Raw genomic sequence first — 12,612 nt, forward strand, 5'->3', positions numbered from 1 at the left:
ACCATCTCCACAGAGGAACTCTGGCGTGCTGTCGGAGTGACTATCAGGTTCTTGGTCACCTCTGTGACCAAGGCTCTTCACTGATTGCTCAGTTTGGACAAGCGGCCAGCTCTAGGAAGAGTCTTGGTGATTCCAAACTGAAATTTAAGAATGACGACGGCTGTGTTCTTGGGGACCTTCAATGCTGCAGAAATAATTTGGTACCCTTCCCCAGATCTGTGCCTCCACACAATCCTGTCTCGGAGCTTTACGGACAATTCCTTCGACCTCATGGCTTGGTTTTTGCTCTGACATGCACTGTCAACTGTGGGACCTCATGTCCAATCAATTTAATTTACCACAGGCAGACTCCAAGTTGTAGAAACATCTCAAGGATGATCAACGGAATCAGGATCTACCTGTTCTCAATTTCGAGTGTCATAGCAAAGGGGCTGAAGAGTTATGTAAAGAAGGTATTTTTTATTTTACATTGGCAAAAATATCAACCTGTTTTTCGCTTTGTCATTACGGGCAATTTTGTGTAGATTGAGGAATTTTTTATTTGATTCATTTCAGATTAAGGCTAATGTAGCGAAATGTGAAAAAAGTCAAGGGGTCTGAATACTTCCGAATGCACTGTACATTCATATTCCTTCACATGCTGCTGCTGCTACTCTAGGTTTATCTATGCAGTCACTACCCCTACCTACATATTACCTCAACTAACCCATACCCCTTCACATTGACCTGGTACCAGTGCCCCTTGTATATAGCCTCATTTTTTAGTTTGTTTTATTATATTTAGCTATTTTTGTTGATGCATGAGGTGAAACAATATTAATGACCTTTAAAGCTGAGATCTGCATTAGGAGAAATGTTGCCACTGGCCGCCCCAGGCGCATTTTTGTTTTTGCATCCTGCATCGTCATAAAAAAAATCTGTACATAAGACTCAGAAATGCTGTTCACTGTTTGAAGTAACATATTGTTGTAATATCGCAAATGGGTGTGGCAGTTTCACCGCTACTGATTTCAGCTAAGACTCAGTGACTCTTGAAATACTGCCTAGTCTATATCTGGTGCTAGTGCTTTAACCTGGACCGCTTCATTTGATCATTCATTTTTATGTCACATGCTTCTTAAATGACAGGTTGTAGACTAACAGAGAAATGCTTTCTTGCGGGTCGTTTTCCAACAATGCAGAGTTAAAGAAATATAGAAAATATTAAGTATTCTCCTCAAAGTGGTGTGAAGTGTCACAACTACAATGTAAGAGAATATCAATCAGTATATATTTTATTTTCTCAGATACAGAATAGTAAAAGGTATTGAATGCTACACTGAATGCAGCAGGACATTGAAATTACTCATCTGGAATAAAGGACACAGTGGAATATGTCACTTCAGGGTCCTTCGTTAGTCCTATACAGGCATGATAAATTTCCTTAAACAAGAATTCAACCCAAACATAACCAAGCCCAACCTCTTCCTTCTGTTCTCTTATGAAAGAGCAACAAGTAAGAAACAATTTCAAAAGGCTGACTTTCTTCACGACATCATCTCTCGCTTACTTGTACAGGTGTGACACTTCATGTTGAGTGTTTTAGCTTGAATGAGGTTGTGGTGCATCAATGCAGGCAGAGTTAGAATAGACCTGACCAGATGACAAGGAGATATGACTAGCACTGGGAAGTATGTCCAACGAAAGAAGGGTGGAATGATAAGCATTTAAGCAATGAAGGTACCATACAACCGTCAAAAACATTACATTAATAGAATAGAAGAGAGTCCATTACAATGTGGTTTTCCAACACAGCTCCTGGATAGAAGGTGCAGTTTCTTACAGAGGCAGTGCTGGTGTGAGAGGCAAGAAGAGGTACTTGGCTGGTATGTAGTGCTGAATTCTATTTTTTTTTTGGGGGGGGGGGGTCGCGCACATACAAAGGCGTTCAGTGCATCTCAAGAGTCTAATATTGCTTCCTTTCATCTTGTCACCTTTCCTGGAATGGATTAGAGTAAAGCAATATTCAGATCACTGGGAATTTCAGAAAGGATACATAGAGGAAGCCACTACAGACTTATTGAGATGCACTTAGCTGAGACACTCCTCTTCAATGGATAATCACCATTGACTATAAAAGAGAAGTCCATTCCATCTAAAAAGCACTGTGTGTGCGGGCCGCAAAGCAGTTGTCCGTCTCTCCCTACATGTCGTCCTTGTCCTTAGCGCCGTGTTTGAGGATGCGGGTGAATTCGGCGTAGTTGAAGTTGCCCTTCTTGTCGATGGGCGCCTCACGGAACAGCTCGTCCACTTCCTCATCAGTGAAGCGGTCGCCCATTGTGGTCAGTAACTCTCGCAAGTGGTCCTCGTGGATTACTCCTACAAAAATGGGAGAGTGAGGCGGGTCATCGTCTGGCTCTTTCTCAACTTATCTTTCCTCGATTCTTCTCATCCTCTCCCCTTCTCTAAACATTGGAGAAGAAGGTTCGAGTGGGGGGACCTTGAACCTTCTCCAATACGGTTGAGGTGGTAAGAAGAGAGGCTGACAAGAATCGAGGATAAGATGTCTCCGTTTTTTTTCCTTTTAAGTGTTTGACATTACTGTGAAGGTGGATGCTAGTGGTTGACATTGGAGAGTGTTTGTGAGTGTGCATGCACATGTGTGTCTCACCAGAGCCCTCCTCGTCGAAGCAGGCGAAGGCGTTGCGGATGACGTCCTCGGGATCGGTGCCGTTGAGACGCTCTCCGAACATGGTGAGAAACATGGTAAAGTTGATGGGCCCCGGCGCCTCCGCCATCATCCCCTCCAGGTACTCATCTGACGGGTTCTTACCTGGGGACCACAACAGAACACTCACACCATAGTCAACATTAAGTGGTAAAATCTGAATTCTGTTCAAAGGTAGACATTGAGTAAAGATATATATTATGGTTCAATCCCCATGGGGACATACTTGTTAAATGAACGTCGTTTCGACGTCCGTTGAACCAACGTTTAATTGACGTATGAGCCCGGTTGGTAGTTATTACCGGTCTGCATGCTTATTGTTAGCGCTCTATTTGACAGTACTGGTATTTAGCTGGGAAACGTTCCGTTGCTATACATCTACAAGGTTGTTTTTGGGGAGGATGTTTCAGTCTAGAATTGGTGAGTATACGCTGGTTAGGTCTTGAATATAGTCAACTCTCTAATATAGTCAACTCTCTAATATAGTCAACTCTCTACCGGATCAACTAAGAATACCTAAGAGTGAATTAAACTATTTTGAAAACGCAATTAATGGAATTAACTGGAATGATCTCTTGTTCTATACAGACGTGGAAGCTGATAGTGAGGTTTTTCTATCCACAATCCAGGCTACAATAAATGGTTTCCTAAAGAAAATCAAATCCAAACCTGGCCAAAAGAGCACTCTTCCTTGGCTAAATGGAGAAATTTGGAAATTGATGAACGAGATTATGCCCTAAAACAGCCCTAAAATCCTAATTAGAGCATGACAGACGTAGGTTTACCATGTTGAGAAATAAGGTGATGAAAGAAATCAGACAGGCCAAGGCAATCTTTTTTATTAACATAATTGGTGAGGCAAAGGGAAATTCAAAATTGATCAGGGAGAATCTAAAAAAGTTAACAGGGAAAGACCATAGTAAAACTGCAAAAAGACTAGAAATCATGGTGAATAACAATCTAACACAGGATGCAGTCGAAATAGCAATAGCCTTCAATTCCTACTTTATTGACTCTGTCAAGGTACTGACACAGAACCCCTCCACTGGTTTATTGGGCTCAGTGCTAGTGAATGACGCTCAACCTGTCTTCATCATAAGGGAGGTTTCTGAGTCAAAGGTGAACAAGGTGATTAGCTCACTAAAGAACTCTAAATCCAAAGATGTGTTTGGGCTGGACTCTGCCTTTCTTAAAAACTACAAAGAGTCACTCATTGGCCCCATTACTAAGGTCACCAACACATCTATTGGTCTGGGGGTGTTTCCAAGGGTATGGAAGTCAGCCATAATAACGGCCATCTTTAAATCGGGCGACCCTGCTGACGTGAGTAACTACAGGCCCATTAGTATACTACCTGTAGTGTCGAAGGTTGTTGAAAAGTGTGTAGCAGAACAACTGATTTCCCACCTCAACAACAGCCCCTTCACATTACACTCCATGCAGTTTGGCTTCAGAGCGAAACACTCCACAGAAACGGCCAACTGCTTTTTTCTGGAAAATGTGAAGTCCAAGATGGACAAAGGGGGCGTTGTTGGGGCTGTGTTTCTGGACCTAAGGAAGGCTTTCGATACTGTTAACCATGAGATTCTCATCACAAAATTGTCCAAGTTCAACTTTTCCCCCGATGCCTTGAGATGGATGAAATCATACCTTGAAGGCAGAACTCAGTGCGTCAGAGTGAGCAATGAGCTGTCGCCCACTCTTAGCTATGATGTGGGCGTGCCCCAAGGGTCAATACTGGGGCCCCTCTTGTTCAGCCTGTACATTAATGATCTGCCTTCCGTCTGCACTGGGTCTGAAGTTCAAATGTATGCAGATGATAGTGATATATGTGCATGCAAAGAGCAAACAACAAGCTGCACAAGAACTCACTACTGTAATGGTCCAGGTTACAAAGTGGCTCAGTGACTTGTGTTTGCATCTCAATGTGAAAAAAACTGTTTGCATGTTCTTCACAAAGAGGGCAACAGATGCTACTGAGCCAGATGTCTATGTGTCAGGGGAGAAGCTCCAGGTGGTATCTGATTTTAAGTACCTTGGAATCATACTTGATTCCAACCTCTCTTTTAAAAAACATGTGAAAAAGGTAATTCAAATAACCAAATTCAACCTAGCTAATTTCCGATTTATACGAAATTGTTTGACCACAGAGGTAGCAAGACTGTACTTCAAATCGATGATACTCCCCCACTTAACATACTGCTTGACTAGTTGGACCCAAGCTTGCTATACAACATTAAAACCTATTCAGTCTGTCTACAAACAGGCTCTCAAAGTGCTCGATAGGAAGCCCAATAGCCATCATCACTGTTACATCCTCAGAAAGCATGAGCTCCTGAGTTGGGAAAATCTGGTGCAATACACCGACGCATGTCTTGTATTCAAGATCCTAAATGGCCTAGCTCCCCCTCCACTCAGTACTTTTGTTAAACAGAAAATCCAAACATATGGCAGCAGATCCACAAGGTCTGCCATGAGAGGTGACTGTATAGTTCCCTTAAGGAAAAGCACCTTTAGTAAATCCGCTTTCTCTGTGAGAGCGTCCCATGTCTGGAATACACTGCCATTAGACACACATAACTGCACCACATATCACACTTTCACAAAATGCATGAAGACATGGCTAAAGGTCAATCAGATTTGTGAACATAATCCCTAGCTGTGTATTGCCGCTTTCCATGTTGTCTGTTGTCTGTAGCTTGTGAGGTGTGGAAACACTTTGTTTTTATGGATTTTGTCTTGTTGCTTTTTGTTCTATGTTGCTCTGTCTGTATGCTACATCTTGCTTGTCCTATGTTGCTCTGTCTGTATGCTATGTCTTGCTTGTCCTATGTTACTCTGCGTGTGCTCACTGTTCTATGATTGTCTATATTGTAATTGTTTTTAATAACCTGCCCAGGGACTGCGGTTGAAAATTAGCCGGCTGGCTAAAACCGGCACTTTTACTGAAACGTTGATTAATGTGCACTGTCCCTGTAAAAATAAAATAAACTCAAACTCAAACCCACTAACAACAGGTTCCTATGGGTTCCCCTTTGGCCAATGTCTTACCCAGTGAGGCCAGCATGTCATGAAGATCCTCCTTGTCGATGAAGCCGTCTCGGTTCTGGTCGATCATGTTGAAGGCCTCCTTGAACTCCTGGATCTGAGACTGGTCGAACATGGCGAACACGTTGGATGTGGCCCTCTGGGGGCGCTTCTTGGTGGTCTTCCCCTTTGCACGTTTGCTCGACATGATGGTGGTTGGATGGGCCTAAGGCGTGCAAAATAGGACATGGATGGTTACGGTTGGATGAAAGATACGACTCCCCAAAGTAGGCTGTTGTATTGAGGAAGAGGATGGTTCTCGTCTCTCCCACGGGAAATGTCCCCCCCCAAAAAAGATTGAATAAAGAAAAATGCTCTTAATTTATCATGGTACAAGAGTATAAATGCAAAAGACTGAAAGTGATGATTTAGTTAGGCCTACATGTCAACCCTCATCAGCGTGATTGCGATATGCGTTGAATATGATCATACATGAGCAAAAATTTTACAAAAATTGTCTAGGTAAGGCTAGGGACTTCATTTGGTGCCAGAAAATTGGTTATTACTTAGTCTCAATTATTCAATTTTCAGTCTCTGTGTGAAGATGTCACAAGATAGCCACCTGGTATCCTGGAGAATGGGCCAAACTTAGACCCGTCACTCAGTGTGCGTCATTGACGATGTGTGCACAGGCGGTGATAGTGCTGCTGGGTGGTGGCACATCAGAATACAGCCTGAGTGAGAGCCAATACCATACAGGAAGTAACATGTCATTAAGGTTGAGTCATTTAGAGGTATAATGAGTTCATTGACTGCCAGACTATGACAGAATGCATTGAGAGCCACTGAAGCATGTTATTCATATCAATGATTCGCTTAGACTCAGGGAAGCTCTCCACACAAAATCTCTTCCTCATGTTGGATGACTGACAGAGAATATTTTGTTTCTCTCTCTCTCTATTGGCATGTGGTACAGGAGATAAACACTTGTAACCAAGATATAAAGCAGGCTACCTTAACATCATTTAGCAAGCCTTATTTGAGCATAGGTGGGAACGACATGTGTGTGTGATAGAGGTAGATCACAAAATCATGGCCATGTTCAGCAGGCACAAAATTAGAGAATTTTTTTAAACGTCAAAACGTTCTCATTGGAGCAATGTCAGTTGGTACCAAAATGTTTTCTACCATTTCATCCCTACTGAACAAGACCCAGTTGTCCAGTGATATAACCTAGTCAAATGTTAGGCAAACGACAAGTCTCTCTCACTCAGTGTGTCTCCGCTTGCTATTGGAGGTAACAGAGATGTAAGGGAGTTTTCACTGGCGAACTGCTTGCTCATTGTCCAGCTTCATTTCAAAGGATGAAGGAATTTTAAGATTAGGATTTGGGCCTGGGGGCAAATGTTTCTTCAGAAGTTCTCAGTCCTTCTCTTTCCATGCGTTTTTAACACATCACCATGACTAGGAGGCTGTTCAAAAATGAGAATGTTAGAAGTGAATTTCTCAGGGTTGAGTTGCCTGATTTCCTGTAATATTTCACATTCTTGTAGAGAGATGACTAGATCCCTATGTCATTGTAAGCACGCTTTGCACAACCATTTAAAACAGATCAATTAGTCTTGTCCAAACCCTCATCTCATTCTAACGAACTAGATCTTCAGTCTGAAGCCACCTTGGAAATCTGTTTTTCACAACTTCACTCTAGAATTAATTTCTAGTCCCGATTTACTTCACTGCTTCTGCAACCAATTGAATTCCTCAGGTTTCTCGACTGGCTGACTCACCGATTAGGTTTAGAAAACATTTCAAGATCAACTGAAATCAACATTTCAAGATCATTGGTTTGTTATTCTCTGGATGTACTGTGTGTTTATCAGTGTACCAACCACACCTCATCTCTGCGGCCAGGGCCCCACTGACCAGACACACAAAGTTATGTCAATCCCTGTCTTGACCTAACCTCTCATCACAGACACCACTACTACTTCTGAGGGGTCAGCACTGGGGAAGTTTCTAAATGCGACATACTTCAACAGTCCAAACCAACCTCTCGTTGTCTAAAAACAGGTAAACATAAGGCTCTAGAAGTGTGAGGCTCTAGAGCCCTCAAACTCAACTCTGAACCTTGAAGGCAGTTCCATTGTGTTTTTTTCATTGTTCCCCTCTAATCATGGACTGATGTAGACCTGGGACACCAGGTGTGTGCAATTAATTATTAGGTAGAACAGAAAACCAGCAGGCTCCTGACCTTGTAGAGTAAGAGTTGAATACCCCTGCTCTAGAGTTCAGAAAACTCTACACGGGGCACAGAGTGGTGACAACTGGTCAAATCTTAATTCCACAACACAGTTGTTTGGGCTACAGAGCACCACCGTGATGAGAAGCTACACCAGATGACCCTAGACCTGTGACTGGTCGCTTTAGACATGCAAGAAGAACTCAGAAACCCTATCCAGCCCTCACCTTTAACGCAGCTTTTACCACTGTTGACAGTATCCCATACAATTCTGACTAATGCTTTAAAAGTGCCACATCTAATCCCAACATAAAATCCCTCTAAGATAAACAACATTCAGGAAAATGTTTTTTTTTTATTAAATCCATCTCACCTTGGCTTCAGGTGAATTGTAGTTGTTTTGGGGAGTTCTCTAAGGCCTTCTGTCTGGGTCTCAGTGCTTAGTTGGAAGGGAAGCAGGCAGCCACACTGAAAAGTTTGTTTAAAGAAAGTCTTCAACCGGCCCATCCCACTCCTCCATTGGCCAATCGCCTTGCCTGGCTGTCCCAAACAGAGCCAGCCCTGCTCAGGCATTTACCCATACAAGGGAAAAGAATGTGCAGGCCTGCAGCTCGCCACTGCCACAGCGGAGCCAGGGTTGTTTGGCAATGGGAATGTGGCTGAAATGACAGGAACTCTGATAAGCTGCCTTATTTAGAGAAAAAGCTAAAGGGCCGCTGTGCGGAGGAGCTGTCTATGGTTTCTGGTTTTACATCTGGGAGGGAGGGAAAAGATGATAGGAGCCGTGTTCTCTGGTGTTCTGAAGCTCCCAGTTGTTTGAAAAGCTGCCTGGGGGACTCCTTAATAAGGCAGTTTGTCTGGCCAAGCTACTGTCTGGATCTCTAGGGAACACCTTTTATATGTCATTGCTGTACAGTAGCATCAGTTCTTCTGTGGTACTGTTCTCCACCATATTGAGAACAGCTGTTGTGCTGTTCCAATGAAATTACACATTTATATTGTGTTATTGTTCTTGCAAATACCTACCAAGAAACAAAATATCTGGTCACATTTGAGTTGCACAGATGCACTTTTTGTAACTATACAGTAGTTGTGTTAACATAATTTGGTCAATGTCCTTTACTTTTCCCCCTTTAACACCTGATGTACTTAACAAATGGCAAATCTAATAGGTGGTCCAGGTAGGGGGGGCTTCCTCTTTTATTCTTCATTCTCCTCTATTGTTCCTCAACCAAGGAGGAAGGCTGATGACATCACATTTGACCATTAGACCAACTCCTTGACTGCCCTATTCCTTGGAAGTTTGCAGTTGTCTAAAAAACACTATTTTGCTTTAGTGTGTGTACTTTACTGCACTAATACTTGGGATATTGCTTTTCAACAGGAGAAGTTAAAAAATGGCTGGAGGACATCTTTAAGAGAAGTATAAAATAGTGTATTATGGATGTAAGTTTAAAGTGTATGAAGGGTTTGTCAATTACTTTTCAGGTTCTCTCTTTCAGTGGACCTATGCAAATGATGTGTTTATGGAAATTGTGTTTTTTATCAATATAGATAGGGAAGCTGTTTGCAATAAGAGTTTTGCTTTGACCACATTTTACATTTGCAGAATAACCTTTACTTCATATGTACAAATAAATAATGTGTGTGTGTGTATTGAGCTTGCAAGTAAGCATTTCACTGTATTGTTTACACCTGCTGTATCCTGTGCAGGTGACAAATACACATTTGATTTGTTTACATGCAATGGGTATAAATGTCTGCCTGGAATGATGCTCCTATGAAACTCCTATGCTTTGCTTTATATTGCCTATGCTACTACAGTGCGCAGAGTATACTGGAGTCCATTGCATACCCTGGCCTGTAAACAAGAAAAGGATGCCGTCTGGTGGCCAGAGAAAGTTTTTTTTTTTGTATAATCTACAATAATAATGATAGTTTTATGATTCTAACATAGACTAGCGTTTCCCAAACTCTGTCCTCGGGACCCCAAGGGGTGCACGTTTTGGTTTTTACCCAAACACTACACAGCTGATTCAAACGATCAAAGCTTGGTTATTACGTGATTATTTGAATCAGCTGTGTAGTGCTAGGGCAAAAAAGAAAACGTGCTCCCCACCCAGTTTGGGAAACCCTGACATAAACAATACAGTACTATAATTGTGACAATTGTAATCTGTTATATAATTTTTCATCTTATTAATTAATCGATCCCATCGTTCATAAATTATATTTTCTGTCAAATAAAATACAATTTTATTGGCATACACATATCTGCAGATGCTATCGCAGGTGAAGCGAAATGTTTGTAGCTCCAACAGTGCAGTAATAATACCTTGCAATACAAAACAATAAACACATAATCCAAAAATGTTAATAGAAAGAATTAAGAAATGTCAGATTGAGCAATCTCAGAGTCCATAATATAAACAGTACCAGTCAAAAGTTGACACACCTACTCATTCCAGGGGTTTTCTTTATTTTTACTAGTTTCTACATTGTAGAATAATAGTGAAGACAGCAAAACTATGAAATAACACATGGAATTATGTAGTAACCAAAAATGTGTTAAACAAATCCAAAAATATTTTATATTTGAGATTCTTCAAAATAGCCACCCTTTGCTTTGATGACAGCTTTGCACAATCCAGCTTTCATGTTCTCATGTTCTGAGCAAGGATCTTAAACGTTAGCTTTTTTACATGGCACATATTGTACTTTTACTTTCTCCAACACTGTGTTTTTGAATTATTAAACATTCAATCAAAATTGTAATCAGTAACGTAACTTTTGGATTACCCAAACTCAGTAACGTAATCTGATTACATTCCATTACTTTTAGATGACTTTCCCCTTAAGAGGCATTAGAAGAAGACAAATACATGTTACCAATTGAACGACATCTATTGCAGGATAAATCAATGTTAGTTTACATAGCTGGCTATATATGGACGTTACACTTTACTTTATGGGTTGGTTACGTAGGTTTCTTCTAACCCGTCGCTTTCTACTACATATAATAATATTATTAAAGTATATCTTTACATTAAAAACCAAAGTCTAACAAAATTCCAGTCATTCCAATAACTGTTATGCCCCTTGATCTGCTATCTTCAAGTATAGATTAGCCAAATTGTTTTATCTGAACATGACCCCAAAACGAAGGATTTATTAACCAGCCCTACTGTTGTTTATGATTTTGTTGTCATGGAGGACTGATTGGACTGATTGATTCCAGTTGAAAAATGCTGCATTTGTGGAATGGCATGCTTTGAGCACTACTGAAAGGGCTATTTACATGTGAAATATGAATGCCATATGCTGCATTTGCTATAGACTTATTGTTTACCTTTTTGTTGCTGACACTTGATAATATGCAGCTGTTTTAAAGGGCAAATCCACAGATGAAACAATAACAAAACAGTTGCCCTGCCTCTTTTGGTAAAAAGCTGAGGGATGGGCCTGGAGAAATGTGACCACTCTCAGATTAATATACAGAGCTATGGATGCAAGGACTGACCATCCATGATATAAAAATGTTGTTTTAACCATGTTAGGAGGCTATTCAGTGTTTGTTTACATTTGCAATGTTTACAAACATTGGAATAAAACAAGCTTATATTTCTGGTTCTCATGAGTGTGACAGTTGAACTAAGCTCATGAAACATTTAAGTTATATTCTTCAAGAATTAATGAAGATATATATTTATACTACCATTCAAAAGTTTGGGGTCACTTAGAAATGTCCTTGTTTTCCATGAAAACATACATGAAATGAGTTTCAAAATGAATAGAAAATATTGACAAGGTTATAAATAATGATTTTTAATGGAAATAATACAGTTTTTACATTTACATTTGTCATTTACTAGATGCTCTTATCCAGAGCGACTTACAGTAGTGAATGCATACATTTCATACATTTTTTTTCTCCGTACTGGTCCCCCGTGGGAATCGAACCCACAACCCTGGCGTTGCAAACACTATGCTCTACCAACATGCTCTACCAACTGAGCCACACGGGAATGTGTCCTTCATACTTCATAATTGTGTCCTTCAAACTTTGCTTTCATCAAAGAATCCTCCATTTGGAGCAATTACAGCCTTGCAGACTTTTGGCATTCTAGTTGTCAATTTGTTGATGTAATCTGAAGAGATTTCACCCCATGCTTCCTGAAGCACCTCCCACAAGTTGGATTGGCTTGATGGGCACTTCTTACATACCGTACGATCAAGCTGCTCCCACAACAGCTCAATAGGGTTGAGATCCGGTGACAGTGCTGGCCACTCCATTATAGACAGAATACCAGCTGACTGCTTCTTCCCTAAATAGTTCTTGCATAGTTTGGAACTGTGCTTTGGGTCATTGTCCTGTTGTAGGAGGAAATTGGTTCCAAATAAGCGCTGTCCACAGGGTATGTCACGGCGTTGCAAAATGGAGTGATCAAATCAAATGTATTTATATAGCCCTTCTTACATCAGCTGATATCTCAAAGTGCTGTACAGAAACCCAGCCTAAAACCCCAAACAGCAAGCAATGCAGGTGTAGAAACGGCTGGAGGTAGGGCTTTCTCCTATAGAGCTCCATTTTTATGGAATGGTCTGCCTACCCATGTGAGAGACGCAGACTCAGTCTCAA

General features: G+C 41.1%; 1 protein-coding gene across 2 annotated transcripts; it reads right to left on the minus strand.

The window, feature by feature from the left end:
- Window positions 1-1,248: 1,248 nt before the first annotated feature.
- LOC115150175 (myosin regulatory light polypeptide 9) lies at window positions 1,249-8,479 on the minus strand. 2 transcript variants are annotated; one of them, XM_029693169.1, is made up of 5 exons: window positions 8,347-8,446; window positions 6,357-6,468; window positions 5,759-5,960; window positions 2,651-2,812; window positions 2,081-2,358 (listed from the first exon to the last, which is right to left on the minus strand). In XM_029693169.1, the coding sequence occupies exons 3-5, from the start codon at window positions 5,940-5,942 to the stop codon at window positions 2,183-2,185; spliced, it is 522 nt and encodes a 173-aa protein (XP_029549029.1). In that variant the 5' UTR covers window positions 5,943-5,960; window positions 6,357-6,468; window positions 8,347-8,446; the 3' UTR covers window positions 2,081-2,182. The 2 variants fall into 2 exon arrangements, with proteins under 2 accessions (XP_029549030.1, XP_029549029.1); XM_029693170.1 differs by lacking the exon at window positions 6,357-6,468 and having other exon boundaries at window positions 1,249-2,358; window positions 8,347-8,479.
- Window positions 8,480-12,612: the final 4,133 nt, after the last annotated feature.

This window comes from Salmo trutta, chromosome 16 (assembly GCF_901001165.1).
Source record: "Salmo trutta chromosome 16, fSalTru1.1, whole genome shotgun sequence".
Taxonomy (NCBI): Eukaryota; Metazoa; Chordata; class Actinopteri; order Salmoniformes; family Salmonidae; genus Salmo; species Salmo trutta.

Bases quoted from the DNA above. Each gene is read 5' to 3' on its own strand.
- LOC115150175 (XM_029693170.1), bottom strand. From the start codon at position 5,942: ATGTCGAGCAAACGTGCAAAGGGGAAGACCACCAAGAAGCGCCCCCAG. The intron at 2,813-5,758 runs GTAAGACATTGG...TGTGGTCCCCAG, and splicing joins TGACATGCTGGCCTCACTGG to GTAAGAACCCGTCAGATGAG. The intron at 2,359-2,650 runs GTGAGACACACA...CCATTTTTGTAG, and splicing joins CTTCGACGAGGAGGGCTCTG to GAGTAATCCACGAGGACCAC.